The sequence below is a fragment of the Falco biarmicus genome, chromosome 11 (assembly GCF_023638135.1).
Source record: "Falco biarmicus isolate bFalBia1 chromosome 11, bFalBia1.pri, whole genome shotgun sequence".
Classification (NCBI taxonomy): domain Eukaryota; kingdom Metazoa; phylum Chordata; class Aves; order Falconiformes; family Falconidae; genus Falco; species Falco biarmicus.
Window position 1 is genome coordinate 4,598,345 of NC_079298.1, and position 23,876 is coordinate 4,622,220.

At 47.5% G+C, this 23,876-nt stretch overlaps 1 protein-coding gene across 3 annotated transcripts in view; it reads right to left on the reverse strand.

Moving 5' to 3' along the window:
• The window catches only part of PDE4B (phosphodiesterase 4B), a 216,464-nt gene that overhangs the window by 52,528 nt on the left and 140,060 nt on the right, over window positions 1-23,876 (reverse strand). For all 3 annotated transcript variants that reach the window (XM_056355648.1, XM_056355649.1, XM_056355650.1), the window contains 4 exons: window positions 8,185-8,379; window positions 5,941-5,977; window positions 5,773-5,843; window positions 2,163-2,212 (listed from right to left, as the gene is read on the reverse strand). In XM_056355648.1, coding sequence (XP_056211623.1) covers window positions 2,163-2,212; window positions 5,773-5,843; window positions 5,941-5,977; window positions 8,185-8,379 — 353 coding nt within the window. The remainder of the gene's footprint in view (window positions 1-2,162; window positions 2,213-5,772; window positions 5,844-5,940; window positions 5,978-8,184; window positions 8,380-23,876) is intronic.

A 23,876-nucleotide genomic window follows, 5' to 3' on the forward strand; every position in this document is an offset into this window, starting at 1 on the left:
TAACACAATTTCCTATCAATCTCAAAAATATTTCTTATTCTCATCTACGAACTGTCACAATTTACATAACTTGTGATGATACAACTCACAGGTTTTGTTTCATTTGAAGACTTCACCTGAAGTCAGTTAAGATTCATGGCTAAGAACTCACTTACTTGAGGGGCCACTAATCCAACATACACTTCTCGAATTTTTACAAATCCCACAAGCTGCTGAGCTGCAGTTTTCTTCCACAGTCCTTTTGCTACCAAGTAAAAATGTGCATGCTGAAAATGCATCCAGCACGGCTCATTTCCACATGTGGGCTTATTTTTTTTTTCCACATCTCAGGTAAAATGTTAATATAATTATTTTTAGATATATTCACCCATCCACATATAATTACCAGCACTGAAACATTAAAAACCATGAGTCAGGATCACAAGGCTAAAAATGCTAAGTTGGATTCTTCTCAGTTGCTTTCTTTTTTTGAGCTTTGTAGAGTGAACCAACTTGCTCTACAGTTATGTGTGTCAGACCCTTCAATCAAAAAGGAAGCTTGAAATTTTCATGTAACTCCAGGATTAGAAGCTTGGGTTAGCTAAAAAGTAACAAGTATCCTATGGCTTGTGTTGGAAATACTGTAGAAGAATACCCACAAAGTGTTAAAAAGTTGAAAGCAATCATTTCCACAGAAAGTGTAAAGAAAATTAACCTAACAATTCCTGTAAGGGAATTCTCTCTTCATTATTAGATTCTGTAACTTATACACACAAACCTATGGAAAGCTTATGATTTTTTCCATACAGGCCACAAAATCAAAGTCTTGCTAGAAGAGATTTTTAAATAAGGTGATGAGTTGCATTCCTGCTCGCTCTGACTCGACACTGCTCACATACAGGGAGTGGAAGCAAAGTTTGTGTTGTCCAGTTTTGTTCCCACATCAGAGCTTTCCACATCCCATTAACAAGTTTTGAGGAACCTAATCTGGAAGTGTCCAGGACTATACGTGTCCCCAGACAGTAAATAATACACAGCATGAAAGGAAATGATAGTTTTCCAGGCTTCACACACTGTAAAAATTAAGCTTTACTAGTCCCTCCAAGCACATAATTATTGGAAAGGCTGAGATTAAACCTTATGAATGGGCACTCCTCCAAATCTTATCTTCTTCTCTGTGGGAGTAACCTTTAAATTAGCGCAAGCAGGGCCAGCTGTGTTCCTGAGAGGGGTCCTACAAGCCCTCAGCACTGTGTGGTGTAAAAATAAAGAAACTTGTCATAAGTGAACAGCAGGCTGCCTCTGCTTCCTTTCCTCAGTGCTTCACCCTACCTGAGCAGCCCCCTGCTCCCACCACCTTGCTCCCTGCCTCTGCTTGCTGAGCCCACCCCCTTGCTCTGGCACTCCAGGCAGGCGCTGAGCCCCCACGGGGGTCCCTTGCTCGCCCAGGCTCTAGCACAACCTGTACACAGTGCACTGCCCAGTGCCCTCTGTCCAGAGGCTTTGCTCAGTGCTACTGTCCTCCGCGTTCGCAGTTAAACCCACTTGTGTTTGCTGGGGTCTCTGACCCGGGGTGAGGACAAGGTGACTGAGGTGGAGCGCAGACAGGAAAGAAGATGCGATTAGCCACACTCACTGACTTCTGCTCTCGTTTGATTGCTAAATGTAGATCTCAAAAGACCACAAAGAAACAATGAAACAAAAAAATGCCATTCCAGGGCACCCTAATAAAAGCAGAGGAAGTTTCACCTGAGAAAGGTTTTTGAGATTGCAATTTTTACATAGATCACATGGAAACAAACTGAAATAAACAGGATAAAAAAAAAAAAAGTACAGCTGTGTCTGAGCCTGTTCAAGGCTTGTAGGCTGGGGCTTGTCCAGGCCTGTGCAGCACCGGGACTCAGAAGAATAGCAGTCACTGTGGCCATGACTATCAAACCAAAATCATGTTCATCTTTCATGCTAATATACATGGATAAACCCAAACGCCAAACTATTAAAACAGAGATATTTTGGACCCGATGGTTCTCTCATATTGGTTTTGCACAAGTAACCCAGAAGAAGCTCTATGAGCCCCGAACTGCACTGGGGAGGGGGCAGAAAAGCAGCTGTTGGTAAAACGATGCGCAATAAGCATCACCTGTATTTGGCCTTGTAGGCGATTATCAAAGTCCCACACTTACCTTGCAGGTTCACTCTGGAGACAGGTGGCTGACTCGTTACTGGAGATCTCCTACAGGGGATAAAGAACACTCTGCAAATAGCTATTATTTTATCCTTTCAAACCCTGTTGGCAGTTCAAACTGCCAACTCCCACGATTAAAAATCCTTTTCATACTCACAAAGAAGCCCCAACCACTTTAAAATGATTTTAACAAACGGTTATCAACAGTTAACAAAGATAAACAGTTAACAAACCGTATCAACGTATCTGTTAGGATAACTCAAAGATGTACATCCCCTGGCTAGGCACACACACGTGCTGGAAAGAAGGCATGCCAAGAGAGATGTGCCATCATCTCACACTGCCTTTGCAATTTTCTGCTCAAAATATGCCTGGAAGTCAGCAAAGGCTGGTCTGTGTGGCTGAAGGGGGTCCCCCAGAATCAACGCTTTCTCCTGAAAAGCTTTTTTTTCTTACAAGGTCTGGACTGGAGCTTGGAGTAATCTCAAATACCACACCAGTGTGCAGGCTACAAGGCAATGCCATAGGTAAGGTGAGAAATGAAAGGCTTTAGAGCCTACAATTAACAGTTTGAATTTCACCTGGAAACAAGTAAGGAGATGCTGCAGTCGCTAGTGCAAGCTCTAAGACAGCTGAAGGACATTTTGTTTGACAAGGAGCAACAATTTCATCAGAAAAGTCTGGATTTCAGAAGGACCAAAAGCTATTTGAAAACCTGATTCAAGTCAAGCAAACAGGGTCTGACTGGAAAAAGGCTGCAGTATTTGTCCAAATGTCAAAATATTTCATTGTGAGATTTGCCAAATAAAACTGTTAATTTTTCAAGTTGAAACCATGATTTACTCAGGCAAAAAGAGGCTTCTTTTTTAAGGAAGTTAAAAAGAGTTGACACCAAAATCAAGACACTTCATTTTGGATTGAATGCAGTATTTCTGGCTGACCAAAACTGAAACTTTGGGCTTTTGCTTCCCTAAGAAGTTTCTGATACATTTTAACTGAAGCCAGATTTCCCCACACTCTCTCTTAGCCAACCTCCTAACCCCAATTTTTTAAGTCAGCGACTGAACTGAAACATCCATTATTTGCCAGTTCTCCTTTGAAGCTAAAATCAAAGCAAGTGAGCGGCTCAATTCTGCTGCAATTGTAGCTCCAGGGGGTTCTTCAGAAGTGCTCCAGGAAGGCCTCGCTAACCAGGTAAGATCTGCGTTAAGAGTAACACAGCTACAGTCCTGCTTCAACCCCTTGGCCCCAGCCTCCCGATCTGCCGGCACTGCTCCAGAGCCTGCTCCTGTGCAGGGGGCTCCCCTGGTGCAGCACCCGCCTGCCAGCTGGGATTTCAAAGGCTCAGCTTTTCTGGAGGGAGCTACAGGACCCAGATTCTTTGAAGGGTTCAGCACAGGGCACACATGTTGGATGCCAACTTCTCTGAAAATCTGCCCTGACCTGCCGCTGCTGAGCCTTTGAAAAGCCAGATCTTGAAATCTCTAAAAAACAGAAACTCCCCAATAGGGACACCACACTTCCAGTATCTGGGGAGGCGTGCTCCAGGTATCTCCAAATCCTGCACTGAGTTGCACAGACATGCCTTCGGGGAGGCGGGGAGGGATGAAGTAGTGTTCGGGAAGGTATTCCCCACTGCAGTGCCTGAAAAGGGAACAGCGCTGCTCCCAGCATCCTTGAATTATGTCCTGGCCATGCCCATCCTGGTTACTGCAGCAGCCATGGCACAGGCAACAGAGACCCAGAGATCTGGGGTCTGACAGCACTGTCCCTTCTTAGCCACCACCACACTTGAGCATACATGGCTTCGCTTCCTGATCCTTCTCTCTTGCTGGTGGGAATTAGGAGTAGGCGCCGGATGCTTTCTGACTGTGTCCTGGGCCACATCTGCCAAACACAGGCACTCCGAAACCATTAATCATACTCTCCTCTTTTCCAATCAGGAAACTGCCTCAAAACCCCTGACGCTGAAGTCCAAAAAATATGACTTCTAGTTGTTTTTTTTTCCTCCAGCCCTTAACATTCATATTTTCCAGCATTTCTGTAAATATGTGGGACAGCATCCTCTTTTTCTTTCTCGGGCCAGGAGGGGTGGAGGAGGAGGAATAAGCGAGGGGAGAGGAGGGGCTAAAGAAACACTGAGATTCTCATGATCCCCAGAGCAGAAGTTTAAGTAAAATACCACATATCATGAGACATATGATAAAATCATGAGCTGGCAGCACGGCTGTAACCCAGCAGAGCTGTCTGGAAACTGTGCGGGAAGCTCCGCAGTGCCTGGAAGCACATTTTGCCACGGACTTGGATGTTTGGTATATAATGGTTTAAACATTTAATGACTTTTACTTTGGCTGGGCAAATGACTTTATACCTCAATCAAATCTGGGAATGTTTTCAAAAGGACACTGCAAGATGCCTGTGTGTCCTACAGGTTACGCCCTCGCTTCCTTCCGGCCCCGTCCAATTTCAGATTCCTCATTAGGAACTGCTGAAATGCTCGAGCTGTTCAAAAAAGCAAAGCTTAAAAAAAGGAATCTATTTCAGCCATCTCTTTTGCTATTAACCTCCATCTTGGAATGTGGTGGCTCCTTCCCATCAAAATTTGCAAACACAAATCAATGGGAGGAAAGCCTCGCGCCTGGATAAAATGCTGGGCTTTATGTAAAACACAAGGTTGCACTGGAAGGCAGAAAGCAGAGCCTGCGGTGGGCACCCAGGCAAGGCCACGCATGCAGCAGTGCAGCAAGCCTGTGGCATCCCACCGGCATGCGCTTCTGCAGCTCATCCTTCCCCTCAGGAGCCAGCGGGACATGGGAGCCACCAGCGCCTGCCCGTCCCGGGGTGGGATGGGTGGGTGCGTGACCGACGTCACCAGGAATGAATGATGCTGGTTTCATGCAAAACAGCTCTCTTGGGGCAAAACAGGCCAGAAAGTGACGATGCCCGGCTCATTATAAATAGCTAAGGGGAAACAGTGGCTCTGGACAAAGGCCTAAAAAGGTTTGTTTAGTTTCTCCTGTTCAGCAGGTATAAAGCCCAACACTCTCCCCCTCGGTTCAGTGCATTGCCTTCCCGGTTCAGCGCCAGGACCGAGCGAAACGGAGCGCTGTGGGCCCGCTGTGCGGCAGGCAGCCCCCCCAGCACAGCTGCTGGGCACTGCTGCCCGCCCCGCCCGGGAACCCCCGCCTCCTGCTGGGGCCTCCCCTCGGCGCCCACCCTCTGGCCCTGACCGCCTCTCTGGTGAAATATGGGTGGCGAGGCCAGGCAGCTGGACCCCTAACGAAGGCCTGGGGCGGCCACGGCGGCACAGGGAGGCAGGTGTCACACCACGGCAGCCCCTGCCCGAGCAGGCACACACCGCCGCCCCCACGGCGGGCCGCCCCCGGCCCTGCAGCCCGGCGCCACGAGCGAGCGGCAGGGCCGCGCTCTGGCGCCCCCTGGCGTCCCGCGCAAGAGGCGCGGCGGCCCCTCAGGCGGCGCGGCCGCAACCCGGCGGCGGGCGCCGAGCAGCGGCTCCCGGGGCTCCCGGGGCTCCCTGGCCCCTGCCAGGCCCTCCTCGGGCCCCCGCTGCCTGCCAGCCGCCAGGCGATGGAAAGCGCCACACTTACTTGTTGGAGGTGCCGTGCAAATTGGTAAGGAGCGTGAAGTTGTTCCTCACACTTCGTAGACTGGCCAGCACCTACGAGACAGGCAAAATGGGAGACATTACCTTCTCCACTTGAGGGGTTTGTTGGGGTTTTTTTGTAATTTGAGAGGCTGACAGGCTGCCAACTCACCTGGGCGAAAGGTGTGACAATCAGGTCGTCCCCATGCCTAAGAAAAAATGGAGAAACTGTGTAAATTCACCTCAGGCAGGGCATCACTCACTGCCGAGAAAGCACGTTTTATAGAGGGAGTTTTTCCTCAGACAAAAAAACCCAACCAGCATTAACCCATGCGGCGTTTGTTTAACACTACATAAAATCTTGTTCGTAACAGAAAGCTCTCGCAAAACAACCCGGCTGGAGCGGCTGTTCGGGTTGGCAACACCAGGCAATAAAAGCCAGGAAATTCAGAAGTTAAGGCAACACGCTCACACCGTGGTGGAAAAAAACCCGTAACGGTCCAGGGAAAGGTCAGCTTTGAATTTCCTGGCTTTTGTTGATCTCTGTCACAGTCTTTAATGTTATTCAGATACTGGGTTTTGTCTGGCTGTTTTCATCATGGAAGATCTGAGCAGAAGTTCTGAGCAAAATACATCGTCACCATCAGTAAGAGGGATTTTTTTGGCGATACGATATGTAGCACTGGCGCGTATATGAAAAATCCAGTATGACTGACTGAACTGAGACATGGCAGGGCAGAGCTATTGCTGTGCAGCACAGCCCTGACAGCGGCTGGAAGCAGGGCAATGCAGCGTGGCTGCTAGCAGGCTCCATCCCTTGGTGTCCTGGTACGGTGCGCACCAGGGGCACAGAGCGACGGCAGGAGAGCAGGCAGGGCTGCAGGCAGGAGAGAGGGGGCATGCCTGCGGGCAGGAGACCAGGAATGGCTGCAGGCAGCAGGGGAGGCATGGCTGCAGGCAGGAGAGCAGGACAGTTGCAGGTAGGACAGCAGGAATGGCTACAGGCAGGAGGGCAGGAATGGCTACAGGCAGAGGAGAGGAAGCAAGGCTGCCAGCAAGAGAGCAGGCATGGCTGCAGGCAGGACAGCAGGCATGGCTGCAGGCTGCCATAGGCACCTCTAGATTCTAGACAATACCCTTCAAAGGGGTATTCTCCCTGGCTGTGCTGCCACAGAGCACGTCCACTTGCCCAGACTCAGGTATCAGTGCTACTAAGTCGACATTTTAATTAAAGTTGTCTCAACACTGATGTCAAAACCAGGTCAGGAGATGCTGGCTCCTCCAAGAGCCATGGGAGCTTTTACGCCTGCAGTAAACGGACCCCTCTAACTGCAGGCAGCTATGAAGCTGGGGGAAATCAGGGTGGCGGGCAGAGCTGGACAGGGCTCTCCCCATGCCAGCACAGCTTTCTCCTCCAGCACACTGCTGGGAACACAGGGCAACTGTCAAGATCCACCATTTACACAAAACATGGCATTTTCATAATTTGGAGTGGTTACTTTGTCTCTGGTAAATATTTACTAAATGTTAACCAACATGGATGGACATTCCCTTTCAGAAGAATTCTCCTCATGGATCTCGCTAATATTTAGATTTAGGACAAAACTTGTAGGCCTTCTGTAACAGTTAAACTTTTTTTTATGAGGACTTCTTTTATAGCTTAATGGTCACTTTAAAACTTTAAACTGTGCCTTTTAAAATAAAGGGCTGCAAATCCAGGACACTCATTTAAGCTCCATGCTTTGTGTTGTATTGATCCTCTCAAGCTTAACCATCTGTCTCAGCTTTCTGCTCGGTTGTAGTGAACAACCCATGACAGAAAACAGGATAGAGAAGAGTAATACTGTAAATGTAAGTACAGTATATTTCTATTGCCCAGGTTAATGGAGCATTAACTACTTAAGAAAAAGCAGAGATCATGTTAACCAGGCTCTGAGAATGTATGGTGAGAGTGCAACGGAGAAAAGAGTGCAAGCAAGCCAAGCACTGGAGCGTCAGGGTTCTCCTGTCTGCAGGTCCAACGGTGGCCTGGGCAGCTCACAGCAGTCTCTACCCTGAGCACAGCCCGGGCTTTACCCTGCAGTTAGCTGCAAGCGCTTCGTACCCCTAACACTAATTCCCACGTGAAGAACTAGTACCAAGAAAGGTAACATGCAAAATTTCTCTGTTATTTCAGGATATGAATTTGAAAGCTCTTCTGCTAGATTACAGAGAAAAGGGGAATATTTTTGAGGATGGCATGGGGGAGAGGGAAGTCATGCCTTGGCAGACCATAAAAGCACCCATCTTGGGCACGCAGGCTATGAAATGTGAGTACCACCTACAGGCTCCTCTTAACAGAGCTCTGAGGATTACAGGAGGCCACATAAAGCTCTTAGTTACTGTAAAATATGATGTGAGTGGAATTTATGCTTACTGTTCACTTGGGAGAGAAGAGTTCCTGGACATCGTCTTTGGTGATAAGTCATAGTCACTGTCGGATCTGTACAGGAACGACTCCCTGCGCTGGCTGTGGCCCGGGAACGTTGTGTGCAATACGAGTCCTGATGAGGAGCTGGCCTGTGGGTCCAGTGGGCTGCGACCTGGTGACGGGCCATTTTCCACATCGAAGCTGTGAACAAAACACATACTGTGTGTCACGCGCGTCTGTCAAAATATGTTTTTCAGTGCATGTGTCATGTTTGCATTGCCCACACCATGTCATTTGATCAGTACAGGAGACGCAGGGCTACATTTACTGGAGCCTCTCGCTGGTGTGTTTTTATTGTATGCAAGCAGGACTCTGCATTACGATAAAACATTTACCCCCGAGGCTTCCTTCCTGACTACATCTGCTCAGTCTTCCTTCAGCCTGAATTTCTCTAAGCTCAGCACAGCTCCTGTCACTCTCAGCATGAACATGCAGCAGTTAAACACTGCTACCAGGCTCTGCAGCCCTCCTCATGCCAGCCCCATGGCCACAGTGTTTGCACAAGTCAGGGGGTTTGATTTGCCAAACCTCACTCCAAGCCTTACAAGTGTAACAGGGACTAGAGAAGCTATGACATGCCACTGTCCTCCAGCCAAGCCCTGTCCCCATCCACTCTGGAAGCAAATTTTTGAAATCCTGCAAGATTGGCAAGGACTTGGCAGTTGTGTGAGCTGGATGTTCGAGTCTCTTTTCAGCCATAGTTCACATCTTAGCCATTCAAGAGATTAGTTCATCAGTTTCAAATAGCCGGGCTGCAAAATGAAAGACCATTTTAAAAAAATTCAAAAAGCCCCAAACCTTCTGTCACCATTTCCATTATACACCCACTTTCTTACGGTTTCGTAACTTGGCTGCTGCAACTTGTGGCTGAAGTCACCCTGGACACTTCAGCAAGTGACACCCCTCATAAACCCTGAAAATAAGAAGGTTGGCCTCTTTTGCTTGGGCATTCAGATCTGATATAAATACCATATGTGTGACCATGTTCCAGCTCAGCCAAGTGAAGTACAGCTGCATTCAGCATGAATTTTCTTGCCTTTGGAAGTCTGAGGCTTCATTTCACTTGCAGCGGGAGCTGAGATCTCACTCTAACCAGGGCATGTGCTTCTCCCCATTCCTGATGTTCTCCCAATTTATTTCCCCCACTGGGCAGGTGCTTAGACCCTGGCCATGGCACCAAGCTGCAATCTCGGCTGTGCATTTCTCTGTCCCTCCTTGCTCCTGCCTGACCCCACTCTTTAAGTCAAAAGATCCCCTGAACACAGTGGCAGGGAAGACCCTGTCTCTCTCCGCTCTGCAGAGCACACAGCATGCTTTTAACTACCCTGTGAGGAGGCAGACAAAATACACACATTAAAAGAGCAAAACTTCTGGCAGATCTGAAAGTAAGTAATGCACATAATTGTGAAAAAAATACAGGAGCGTGTGTCTAGTTGCAAAATGTATTGGCTTATTCTCCTTCTGTATGGAGTCCATACATACACACAGAGATTTAATACAGGTCGATCAAGGGATGAATGAGAAGGGGAAAACAAACACTAAACACCACAGAAGGGAATCACTAGTAGAGAAGTCTTGGAGAAAACCACTGACATGACGGTGCCATCGCTGAACTTGACCTACATTATTTAGAGATGAGGCCGGAGAGAATGAAAGACGAAGCAGGCTCAGAACAAAGGCAGCCTGCTCGAACAGTGACCTGACACCTCGAAGCATTAAGGCCACCTACCTCCCGACCAGGAAATCTGATTAAAATCCAAATTTTATGGCATAGCCTGTCTGCGGTTCTCTGGGCATTGGCAGGAAGGATGCAGAGCAGAGGACAAACCCTCTCACCACTGAACACCCAGGCACCAACTACAACCTCAGGTTTTGCAGAAGCATTTCAGGTTCCTGTATAATAAAACTGAACATCTTTCCTGGAGAAGCACCAAGCTGCAGTGTGACACCAAACTGCTTCCAGCAATGCAGGAGTGGGACACAGGAGCTGCACTGGAAGCAGCAGTGGTGGTGAAATGTAGGCTGCATGCCCTGATGTGGCAGCTCCTGATGTGAGCTGCTTCCTGGCATACACCAACTATTTCGTATGAACAACCACCAATGAATTACTGAACAATTTATCAAGTATCAGTAATAACACACCGTGTGTGAGAGACTGCACGCTTTGCTTAAGCAGTGATATTTATAACATAAATGTCTATTTACGGTTGTGTATCCACTTGGGAGGGAGTGGGTGCTGAGCGAGTTACTTTTGATGTCTCCAGAAACTACTTACTGGAGTGGAGCAATAGAAGACTATGTGTCCTGGCAGTTACTGTGTTCCTCGTGGCTGCAGATAGAGGGCAACTACTTTGGTCTCATGCCATTTGGTCTCACATATGGCTCCTCAAGAATTAAAAAATGCATGAGAACATACATTTAATTAGTGCAATCAAAAAATCACAAGCACCACTGCAAAGATTTTTAGATTCTTTGGAAATCCAAAGGCAGGGCACCAGTATAATACAGAACACACTGAAGGAGACTCCTACATCTACTGTGCCTCACTGTACTGTTTACTTACCTGACTGCTTAAGTACATCTTGAAACTGGTAATGGCTCAATTAATATTCTTTTCTTTTGCTCTTTATATTCTGCTGTTTTACCAATGACAGCCTGAGTACACTTTATTTGTACCCACAAAGTAATCAACGGAACAAACTCAGCTCTGTAACTATGGCGTCTACAAACAACAGCCAGCTGATAGTTAATCCGTACCTATTCAGAAAATTAACCTTGATTACTCAAAACAATTTATTGCAAAATCTTCAACTGAGAACATTTAGTTTACTGACACAAATGGAAATACAGCAATGAACTAAACCTGAGTGCTCAGCTGAGCACAGCTGCTTCTGGCTCTTTGATACTCTATCCGCTGCTTGCCCATAGACCTTAGCAATTGGCTTGCGAGAAAAAGTTAACACACAAGGTTTAAAAAGTGTGTAAGCAGAGGAACAAGTTTAGTAAGAGGGGAACTATCCACCAAAGATCTGGTTTTGCATGGCTTACGGTAGCATGGCTTCTATGCCTTGAGGTAGGTGGAAGATACTCAAATCCTCTTCCTTTCCCCTCTTTTAACATAAAAAACCCCCCTCACTGCTAGCCTAGGCCTATTCTGAGTCACTCATGCAGAAATTCCCACCTAAGCCCGAGGGATTTTCAGTATTTTCAGAGGATGTGAACAGTTACATAGCCGGAGGTGTTAAGAAGGACCTGACACTCTGTGACCTGGGTTAAAGGTGGAGGTTAAGCCTTGGCAAAGGCAGAGCTCCCCAGGAAACAGTTCCCTGAACCGTGAAGGTTTTGCAGATTTCTACAGCACTTGCAGCTCTTGATGAGCTGGAGACATTCAGGCTGCGTTAGTGAGAAGCCCGGCACAGTTGACGCCCAGCTCGGAGTGCCGTGGCTGCTTGGAAGCTGGAGCCACCCTGCTTGCACGCAGCCAGCTCCTGGCTGCACACTGCCTGTGCTTCCCGTACCAGCGCCTGGGATGCTGCAGCATAGATCACGCAGTTAATCCAGCTGGAAAGGCGTTTTTATTTCTTTCCGCAAGTTCAGCCTGCAGCCATGCCGGCCCCCTCATCTGGCTCCTCTTCCTTGGGCCTGATCCAGCACTCAGCCAACCATGTGCTCAGCCATTAAATCAACAGAAAATTCCCCCCCAAAAGTGAGGGTGAACAAGGAGTTTGTAGCTCTCTCTACCAAGTGTCCTGTTTTATGCATTTTTAAGTGTCTATTTTGAACAGGCACTCCCAGTGGTACAGGTGGGTGGGCAAGGTGTTCACCAGGATGGCCAAACCCGGGTCCAAGTCTCTGCTGTCATGGCTTTTTAACAGTTACAAGAAGTCAAATATGGGAAACTGTTTCCCCCAGATGACCCAACATCAGGAGAATGTGGCTCGAGATATGTAGAGCAAGAGTTTAACCTTGTGTTTTTCAAATCTCTGCTGTACACTAAGTTCAACAGTTGCTTTTGGTCTATACAACAGCCCATCTAGAATTGTGTCCTGAGGGAAAAAACATCTCCCAAAGAAACATTTGCTGAAATTGTCAAGAACTGCAATTAGATTGTAAAGTTGCCCTCTCAGGGCTGCATTTCCCACTAATTTTTTTCATTACAAGTTAACTGATGAACTCTGCTGGAAAAACTTAATCACCAAAGAATACTCTGCAGATTGTAAGGGCCCTCTCCAAAGTCTGCAGCACCCCACAGTCTTTGCCTAAGTGGAACATAAAGCTGCATTTGTCTCGTTAAACATAAGGATGGCAAAGCACAAAGCACCCACCGCTACAATAGCCTAGAGAAAAAATGCCAAAATTTGCTTGCAGTTTACCTTCGAGCAACAGCGCTTGCAGTCAAGACACCCCATTTGTGAAACAACCTTTGGGACCGGAGCACTGAAGCAGTGGTGGCAAGTGCCAGAGGTAAAAAATCAGGGGACACCTGATCTGTTATTCTATGGTTGTTCCTCACCCCATGTCCAAACCAAGGCTGGATGAAGTATCTTTGGCCCAGGGCACAGTCCTCAACCATGATGTACTGCTTCTTTCCCCTAACCTCCCGTGCCGCCCCCAGGGGCAGTTCTGCATGAGCACGTGTATGCTTACTGCACTCAGGACTGAGCAGGCACTGTTGAGACTTAAAATTGCGTTACCTCAACACATAGCTCACAGACTTGCTATCTGAGGTCCCTATAAATCCTTCAAGGTAAGCTACATAAATACCTGTCCCCTGTAGGAGATCTCTCTAAAAAGCATGCCTTGCTCTATGGTCTTAGAAGCTCCAGCGCACTGAGCTGGCACTGTTCCCTGCCTGCCTCCAACTTGTGTTACCAGGTTTCTTCAGCCAACTTTTCCAAGCGCCGTGACAATCTCAGGGAGTGACGGTTGTCTCGAGGCCACCAAGGGCTTCCAAGAAGTTGAGTCCACTTGAACAGAGACAAAAACCGGCTCCACAGGACGAAAGGTGACAGCATCCATATGGGATGGGCATTAGTTAACCACTGACACAAATCAGTGGTGCAATCCCTATGCCAGAAAATAATTGCAAATCAAAGAATTGACATCAATCTGTTGAGACAAAAACAAGTCTCCTGAGGCCCTTCTGTTTTTAATGCCAGATTCAGGAACACACAATTCATGAGTACACGTGAGTGGCACCCCTGAGGACAGCATATTCTCAGGGTTACAGACCACCAGCAGAAACCCAGCAGCAGATGAAGAGGGGGACTGGGGGGCCAGAGAAAGCCACAAATCCCAGTGTGAGCCAAAGGGACCAGCAGACCCACCAACCAACCCCCAACGTGGCAAGTGCACAGCCAGCGCAGCAAAGGCAAAGAGAGCAATGGCAGGGGCAGCACCACAGCCCAGCGAGTCCCCACTCTCAGCACTGCAGAACTGGGAAGGAAGGTGGCCTGTCCCCTGGCTTTCTCTCCAGAGCCAGGCTAGTTAAACTCAACATCCAGGCTCTCCGCTTACTGGGTTGGATGAGAGGAAAGCTGGTGGTGGTGGAGGAGAGGAGGTGGCAGGGTCGGCAGTGTGAGGAGCAGGGTGGCTGCAGAGCAGTGCTCAGTAGGGAGGACAGTGCAAGCGACGGGGCAGCAGCAGCTCCATCTCCTTTGTCCCTCTGCATTTTTTAATAAACCAAGGTCTTAATGAAGTGAAGAGCAAAGAAGACAGCAGGTGGCAGGAGTTAGCTGTAGCTGGCTCTGACAAGCAGCTAAGGAGGGGGCACTTGCTTTGGACCTGTGGAAAGATGTGATTATAACACCGCAAAGAACAAATAAGCAACATCAAGCCAGCAGAAATCATGCTCAACTGTAAAACACAATGAGATTTCATGAGTCAGTCTGCAAAACAAAGAAAATTAATAAAAGCAACCCCCAACTGTCCAAATTCTGCAGTTTTACAGTAACAACTACAATTTCTCTACATTAAAAACTCCTGCAGTCTTCTATCACAAGCAGAAAATCCAACCAAGCCTCTGTGGACAGTTGGATCCCTGCCGTAGGACTCTCCATCGCCCTCCAGCCATCTTTGCCCCCACCCAGCGATGGGGCCAGCTCCCTCCAGCATCCATGAGGACGCATCAGACCAGTCCTATATCAATCCTAAACCAGCCCCGCTCCTTCCCACAGCACAGCATCACCCTCACATGAAAGCACTGCAGCTGACCAAAGACGCCACCTCCAACTAATCCAACAGTTCAGGCTTTTGAGCTCTTTGATCTACCTCTGCAAGGGGGTCTTGGCACAAAACTTTTTGGTGGAGTAGCAATATGGAAGAGACAGCATCGGGAGCGCATTGCCCCTGGATTAGCATTGCCCGCCAGCAGTCTTGGAACGTGGTAAGATTTGGAATAAAAACTGAAAAATAGGACTGTGCTATGATTTTGATGTATTCCAGAGTCATTTGAATAGTCATTGCAAGTCAAATCGTTACCATGAGAGCTACACAGCCCCACCGTTTGCTTCTAGATCTGTAATGTAAACCACACAGACAGGCACATTTAAGTCTATCAAACCAGGCAGGCTTGTGTATTTTTTGTTTATGTTACGAATTTACACTTTTCCTGAGGATGACAGCACTGGCTCTACAAGTAGAGGGCTTACCATCTGCTTTGCCTTCCCAGACTCATTCCTGAGGGCATTACTCCTGATCTTCTACGTACGGTACCACCTTTACTATGGTATCAAATATGTTTCCAAAATACAGGATTTCAGGAAGTTTGGGCAGACTCTGCTAATTATAAAGATCCCCTTGTGATCATTAGAGCCCTGTTTCTCACCATGACATTCAGCTGGATTTTTAACACCATTAGCAAGGAAAAATGCTGTTTCTTACACCTTCAGATCTGTACAGATGCAACTGCTTCTCACTGCTATCTAATTTTGTGCACCTGTTTCCCATTACCAGAACAGCTTGCTGTTTTTTCGAAACAACCTTTCATGCAGAAAGGTCTGTGCTTGAAACCATCGGCACCTAATGAAACAGGATCGGACACGCAGCGGGCGTGCCAGAGCTGAGCGCACTGACAGCCGATGCAGATGCCCTAGCATGGGCACAAGGCTCCGTGAGCCTGACTGCTCTCAGTCAGAATTTTTTTTTCCCCTTCCTGACCTTCTCCCACCAAGGAGAACACCTTGTTGCTCTCAGGGGCCTCTCAAAAGTGTTCAAAACCCTCTGCTAGGCTTGTCCCTCATGTGACTCCCAACTCTTTTTTATCTCCAGAGCCTAAATGCCCGTGCCTCCCGACATGCAGCCACCAAGCCCTTGCAGTCCCCCCCCCAGCACTGTCTATCACAGCTGCCTGGCACAGAAAACTCAGCAGCACTTACTGAAGTGTTTGTAATGTAAACTGTCATTTGCTGCTAAACATGTTATTAAGCCTCTGCGTGTATCACAAAGCAAAAATATATGTTTATTTGACTTTGTTATCTCTGAGTATATAAGTTCACTCTTCCTAGTGGCTTTCTTGTTCAACGGGTGCAATGGGGGCAGAATAACCAGAGCCCCCTGCCACGGCCCACAGCCTGCCTGCTGCCGCAGAAGATGGGGCCAGGAATTAGCTTGCCTTGTGCTTACAAACTGCTTTGAATCGCAGTTTGCCTGATTCCAGCCCTGGTGTCCAAGGCAGACCTGAGAGCTAGTGGTGCTCGCTTTGCACCCAGGGCCATCTTCAGAGTAGTACAAAGATAAAAATGAATATACACAGCAAGAGCCCTTACAGCTCTCCAGCGTAACTCGTCAGCAGCACCCTGGTGAGGCTCCCGGTTTGCACAGCAGCAAACATCCATTCAGCTGCCAGCTTGGCACAAGCACTGCTAGTTTTTAAGGGATGTTATGAAGTGCTCATTTATTTTTTTAAAGCCCTATTTGCTATGCAGATGCCACTGTGCTATCTGCTTGTTCTGTCTGCAGCGATTACTGCCTGAAACTTTCAGCATCTTGCACATAAGGTCCTTGAGCCATTACTTCTCCCCGTGGCCATTCACTCACCAGCACTGGTGAAAGCCACCAGGCTGCGGAGCTCCTGCCCGAGCCCAAGGATGGTGTGCAGCACCATGCCACACTGGCTGCAGTCTCACGCTATGCCACAGCAGCCACAAATAGATGTTGGAAAAGTACAGGAGGTAGGTAGAAATGAGTTTGGATTTTCTTTTAGCACAGAGGGTTCCAAAAAATTTAATCCTTTTCATGTTTACTACAGATAAGTAGCTTGACGTTACCCTGTAACAAGCTAACATCATGTGGTTGTTTAAGTCCTCCAAAGAAGAAATTCTGAATTCTGTAAACCAGTTGTTATTTTCCCACATGTACAACCTGGGCTATTTTATCATCTTACTATGGTTCACTGTCATTAATCTCTGGAAAATGCAAGGCATAGTCAAACACAACGGACACCCTCTCTATTTTCACTTCCAGAGCTTGTAAATGCAGATGAGTGTGAACGTGATCATTCTTAGTGCAGGCAGCAATGCCACTTCCTAAGGGCTTTTTCCTCCTCAAAGTACTCCAGCTAGCAACCGATGGAGCAGCTGCTGTTCTTCCCTGCCGCTGCTGCCCAAGCCAAGGTATTACCATCCCTGCGCAGCACTTACACAGCTCTTCTTGCCTTACAGGTGTTTCTGCCCAGCACCCTCCATCCGCTCACAAATCATCAGGACCAAATCTGCCCCGGCACACGGGCTGTGCTTTTGCTCTGCTGAAGGACCCGGCTGGGCCTCACCGAAGAGACAACTGCCACCTTTTCCCTGCTGGAAAGGTGCTGGAGAGGCAGTTGCACGCCCATGGCCTGCCCTATAGGTGGCACGGGGAGAGCACGGTGCTCCTCAGCAGACACTCGCTGGATTCTGGCATCACCTGCTCTGCAAAACGGTGCTGTTCTGCGGCACAGGTGTTTACATTCAAGTTATAGGACAGTATTTATCCCAGCCTGGCCTGGCTGCTATGCTCTGCTCAGTGTCAGTTCAGCTTTTACAGCTGCATCTAAGCACCGTAACATTTTACAGACTCTCTTTCCCAACACGTAAGACATGGATGTTGCCTCCCCTGGAGGAGGCTGCCTGCGGCGGCCTGGTTCGTGTGATGGGGACCCCACTGGGGTCTGCAGCTTAGCCCAGTGCTTCTGTGCTGCTTCAGGACACCTTACAGCATTTCTGCCTACGGACAAGCTCTGCTCCCTCCCCAGAGCCAGCCTGGGGTGGGTAATTCCACCCAGCAAGTGGGTACATGGGGTCCAGCCTCGCATTTTCCCCACCAGGGTATTACTGGTAATGAAAGGGGAATTACAGTCATATATTTCATCCTTTATCAATTTATCAAGTATCTCATACACCTGTTAAGTGTAATCCGCACTTAACACTCTTCCCAAAGCATTCAGTGCAGTAATGGTAAATGCCAGCCAGCAGCACAAGTCTCAAGGGACCCATACGCAAACAATCTCTGCTTCCAGTATGTAGGGAAGTGTTCTCGTATCTGTACGGAACCAGAGCATCAGGAGGCTGCCGGCCAGAGTCATGGTTTATTTCATGCTGACCTTAAAAAGAGGATCGCCTGGCACGACTCCAGGAAGCACTTCTGCCTTTTCAAACAGGCCAGCAAAGTCACAGCAAGCCGCTTTGCTCTGCCCTAACTCTGTCCGGCTGCGACAGGTTGCACGAAGGCATCAACTACAAATCAAATAGCTGTTCTGAGCTGCTGTCAAACAGACCGGAGACAGGAGTAAAGTGACAATAATTTTTAACAAGTTACAGAGACCACAGATTTTTCCATTTTACCTGGCTAATCTGACCTGGGAAGACAGACAGACTTTGAGTCAGGTTTACACATTTTCTGCACTGATGTTTTAAACTACCCTCAACTCACCTACAATACCCAAAAGTCCAACAGTGGATGTATGGAAAGCTGCTGCACTAAGAAATGCACCAAGCCTTTTCACTCAATTCATAAAATAATTATTTGACCTGGTTTGGGGATTTTTCTCCATAATTGGTATCTGTGCTCCCTGCCAGCAAAAAGACAATGAAATGTCCTAAGATGGTATTCAGATTATTAAATCCTTTGGAGACTCTTCCCTCCCCCCAAAAATTAATCCAGTTGGATACATTTCAGCAAAATTTTACTTGCTTCACATCTTTCAAATGTCTGTACTCTTCACCTTTTATTTCAATAGGAGAAGACACTGTTCACAGCAAATGGCAAAGTACGCTGATGTGATTTCAAGGGCAATCTTTTTTATAGCTCTTATTGATCATTTCAGGCCCAGCAGAAGCTTAATGTAAAAGCAGCCTCATCCAAATCACGAGCATCTGCCAACTGGTACTATTTGAGCACAAAACATCAAGGATGGAAAAACCTGGCTCTTTGGCAGAAAGTCGCACGTTTACTCAGCCTAAGTGGTTTGGCACATGGACTGAGCGGAGGGTTAGAAACGGCACCCTTTTCTGGGGTACTGCAATGATGAACAACACCAATACCCCATGGTTAATACAACTTCAATAGAATATTTGCTATAACTCCTTCCCTGGCAATCACAGTATTTCTGTCTTCTCTGGGAAATGCAGAGAAATTGCTCACAGGTATGATTTTAAATTGCAGCTCCTTACTCTGGTCAATCACAGCCACAGCCATCACTGTGCTTCTCACTGCTCATTTGTTCTGTTGCCATTAGCATAGCATGGTCCTGACGATAAGGCCGGAGGGACTCAGCTCATTCCTCCTGCTGAAATGGCCGCTGAGGGATGATGCCCTTCTTCTGTACGTGTGCCAGGGGCAAAGGCCAGCAGAGGAGATGAGATCTTCAAGCTAAAGGACAATGCTATCACAAGAACAAGTGGGTATAAAACAGGCATGAATAAACTGAGGCTGGAAATCAGAGGAAAATTTTTTGCCTCGAGAGCAGACAGATCACTGAACAGCTTTCCTGTAGGAGTGATGGGGGTAAACACCAACTTGATGTTATTATTGGTGGGATTAATAACATAATTGACTACAACATGGTGGGATGGAGCCGGGTGGCGTTGGAGGCTCATCCCACAGCTGGCACCCCGATGGACATGGGAGGGAACCTCCGTCCTGGCTCGGAGGGAGCCGATTCCTGCGATGCCCACGTTTCCCTCTTGCTGTCTGTGAGCCAACACAGATGAGCCGTATCCACTGAACATCCATCTACTCTATAGAAGCACACTTACTTGGGGGACATCACAGCGACACGCAGAGATGAGCTGTCAGGTTTAGGGTCTCTTTGTTCCCTTCCTGCCTCCCCAGTGCTGCACAAAGCTGCCTACCAAACCCCTTCTCTCCTGTGCTAAGCTGAAGCCTGGCCAGCACGGCAGGCACAAGCAAGATGCAAGCAAGTGGCTGGCATCAAAAGGATGTTGCACCATCCCAAACGAGACACCTCTGACATTGCCTTTGCCACCAACGCTGTTACCGTAGCTCTGGATAACCCCCATACCTCAGCACGTGTGCAGGCAGAGGCAGGAAATACAAACCGTGCATCTGCTGGCATGCACAATACAGTATTTCCATATATTTGCATTTTTACTAATGATAGTGAGCTGGAAGGGACACCTGAGTGCTGCCTCGGCAGTGACCAGCAGCGACACGCTCTGCCTGCCCACACTCCTTCCCTTCCTCCTCAGGCTGTTTGAAAACAAAAGGGGGAAAAAGAGGGTGAATTTAAAACACAGATTTTTATTTTCTGCTATTAAATCATGTGCTCTGAAATGAGCTTTAATAATTCTGGACAGTAAACTGCATTTAGCAAAAGGAAAACCTTCTCCAGCATGGAGAGAAGACAGAAATGGCGGGCAGCAAGAGCAAAGAAGGACAGAAATGGTGGGCAGCAAGAAAAAAACCCTCTATAGGAGTGACTATGGGCCCAAAAAGCCAGGCAGGGCAAAAGTTTTGCAGCATTTTCATGTAGTTTATGCCAAACTGAGCTCATACAGTAAAAACATGGCCCCAGATTTTCTAGGTGTGGCAGAGCTCAGGATGTCAGTCCTCGCAGGCCTGCCAGCAATTGATCTCAGAACACGTTAGGAAGGAGGCAGACATTATTACCCATTACATCTGATATCCATTATCTGTCTTTTTTCCCCCTTTAACCTTTCTAGCACCCTTACAGCTTGCTTCTCCATCCAAAACAAGTCTCAAACGGCGGTGTGTGTCTGCACAGGCCAGCCCTTCTCAGGTCTCCAGATCAATGCGGTTCTCATCCCGGTTCTCTGGCTCTCACGGAGATGGTGCAGGGACCTCCACTCCATTCCTGGCACTCAACGTGCAGCTCAAACTCCCAGCCTCCTCTACGCACAATTTCACAACCACCTTGTGACTTCTCTATAGCATGTTCATGCTTGCAACAGTCTGCATCTTATTGCCAAATCATCTCCTTGCTCAAGTCCTACCTCAGATCATCATCTTACCACGAAGCCCTTCAGAAAAGCTCCTGCCCGCCTCCTACACTGCCTTCTCATACACTGCATCTCAACCAACTCCTCCCTGCTGCGTTTCTAAAAGCCTCTTGGGAAGGAATTATTTCTCTGATGTGAAAGCAGGTAGTGCACTGTTGGCACCTAAAATATCATTTAATAACACTGTTATTTTCTCTAGACCTGCAAATTTTCCCAAGACCTGCTTCAGGGTTCATTTTGATCTTCCTTAATTAGTGATCCCTTAGAAGCTCTGTTTCATGTCGAAAATCACTTGCTGGAATCATTATTCTGGAGTCACTTGCTACAAATCATAAAGCTGCACTGTTCAAAAGAAATTGAGACGTGGGAGTGCAGAGCAAAATAAATTGCAGCCCCAAACTATGAATATATTAATGCAGCCATAAGTCATCAAGTCCAGTAATAGCAAACAATGCAGCAATACAGCCACAAACACTTAGAGATTAGGAAGAAATATTGGCAGAGTACTTGCTACAATTGATCACCATCTAATAATGCAGAAGGTGAAGTTTTCACTGTGAATAAGCATAAATGTGTAGGCATGGCACAAAATCATTATATCTGATTGCAGTTTAAGACTCACGTCATCATAGCAAAAGCTTCATTCTTGAACTAATAGAATTTAGACATCCTGAGTATTTTATTGTATTGATAAAGGTTTGTACTGAGCTAATGAAGAATGAGTGGGCAGAAGTAGTCAATGCCCAAAATGGATCCATTTTAAAAATATTGAAAAATAAAAAATTGTGTGAAAACACTCCGTGTTGCAAATCCTGAAGACAGTATGCACAGACGTGTCAGTCCAAGGGAGGGAAAGAAATGTTTGATTTCACTCATGAAACACGAGAGAAAACACTGGAAACTAGTGAGGAGCTGCTGAAAGCCCCAGGGGGGCTGCCAGGGGCGCAACAGGCAGGGCAGGCGAGGCAGGCAGGGCTGTAGCGGAGTCCTGGGCCACACACGCAACCCCAGCCCTGGTGATGCTGGGGCCTTGAGCAAACACTCCAGCGCACACCAACACTCCTGCGAGGGCTGAGCCCAGAGGTACCTGCTCAACACCGGTTTTCAGATCAATAATTCTATACGCTGTAGGCCTGAGCGTTCTTCCTGTGGCTCTGCACCGAGTGTGGGGGGGTGTTAATTCTTCACCTGCTTGCAGAAAAGCTGCGTGTGCTAGATCACTGCTAGCCATATCATCTAAATTAGAAAGATGGATTAAAATTAGCCTGTTTCAAGCTCAGATTAATTCCCAGCAGAGGACTGGAAGGAAACTAACTGAGCACCGGTCTGCACCCTCCCACCCCAGCTCAGGCAGCTGTCTTCTCCAGCCTAAGCCAAGATGCAGTTTCTGAAACCTTTCCCCTTGCTCTCTGTGCTTTTTCTGAACTCCAGCCGAAATCCAGCTCCTTCCTTCCTTCATGTAGGAGAGTGGGCCAGCTCCGAGTTTTCAGGTTAGGAAACCTTTCTGCAAATGTGTTGATGCACTTGGAACTGGATGATGGCCAAGAAACCAATCAGTCCCAGGGCGAGCAGGACGGCGTGTTATCTGTCTGCCAGCCGCCAGGAGCGTCTGGAAATGGTCAAGATTACCAAGCCAGGGTGGGAGACAAACAACGGGTATTCCCTTTATACCACTCAGCCAGAATAAAATGTGACACGCTATATTAATAACCTGGCGTCACCCAGCAAAACATCTGACCGAGGGGAACATGAAATGCCACGCAGATATCAAGGGCCTGATGGCAAGTCATGTGAAGAACAAACAAGATAGCTGGGTGGCATGAGATGCAAGCAGGGAACAAAACCCTAATGTCAAGCCTTTTTGTGCTGAGCAGAGTCAGCCCCAAATGGTTTGTGATTTTTGCTTTCTGCCAAGGTACTGCTTTAATTGGGCAAGGGAGACTGTTGAGTATTGAATAACATAGAGCGGAGAGGAAAATGGCATGTGCTGGGCTGAGAAGCCATGTAGAAGTCAACCTGCTTAAGTGCAAGAATTTATTACTGGTAGGAACACATCTTATTCATTATAGCTTTTTACTTTACTATTCTAAGAAGTGTTTTCTGTGACTTAATTTAAGAATGTAGCCTTTTTTGTGTGTGCTGTTAACCAGCCACACACAGAAATAAAATTCTGTCTAAATTTATGTTCACAGGCTCCACTCGTTTCAGTAAACAAAGCCAGAACTAACTCCCACCCCTTTCCATTTCCTTGGGTGAGGTGGAAGCAAAAAGCCACTGACTGCTAAGACAGCCTGAGGACATAACCACGGACACGGTGGTGGACCTCACCCCTGCCATGACTCTCCCGTGCACTGGCCCGGTGGCTCAGTGGTGGCAGGGAGCGAGCAATGCCACCTTAACTACACACTGCTCTTACTTGCAAAGCAAGGGCAACTCTTGTGAGGGCTGATAGAGCACAGTTCTCTCTGGGAGCAGGGGCTGAAACCTTCTGGGTGTCTCCAAGACATCAAAAGTTGGCCTAACTCCTACATTATGATGGTGGCCTACAGGGCTTCTCAAGCAAATCTCTGATGTAGAAAATTGAGCAAGCATAGCTGAGTTGCTTATTGACTTGAATTTAACAGATTAGTTAATAAGCCCAGGGACCTCATCACAGAAGTAACATCCTAGCAATGCTCCTTCCTAGACTCCATAATCATCTGAATAGCGTCTTTGGTACTTGAAACACTTTCCAGCATAAAGATGGTTCAATAGCAGCATTCAAGCCTAGAATAGCTGGACTGGCTGCACTCTGTCTTCACAAGGGTATGAAATTCTTGCGGCAGTCTAAGAAAGAAGAATCACTTAGCACAAATAAGGTCTTTTAAAACCGCTGATTAAATAGATATTCACAAGATAGAGCACAATGGCTTTGATGGAGCCATTGCAACCTATTACATAAATCCTCATTCATGCCCATGAGAGCTTTTCCTTTTCTTTTTTAATAACAGAAGAGAAAATGAAGCCACGTAAAAGATATTAAATTGCATAAAAATGTGTGACTGGTAAGTTCATGACTTAAACTCAGAGAAGCAAAGAGATGGAGAGTTTGGGCTGGAGCTCTCGGCTGCCGCGCAGCCCCCCGCTGGGACCTTGCGCTGTGGCCTTGGCTCACTGGCACCGGAGCTCACTGCTTGCTTGCTC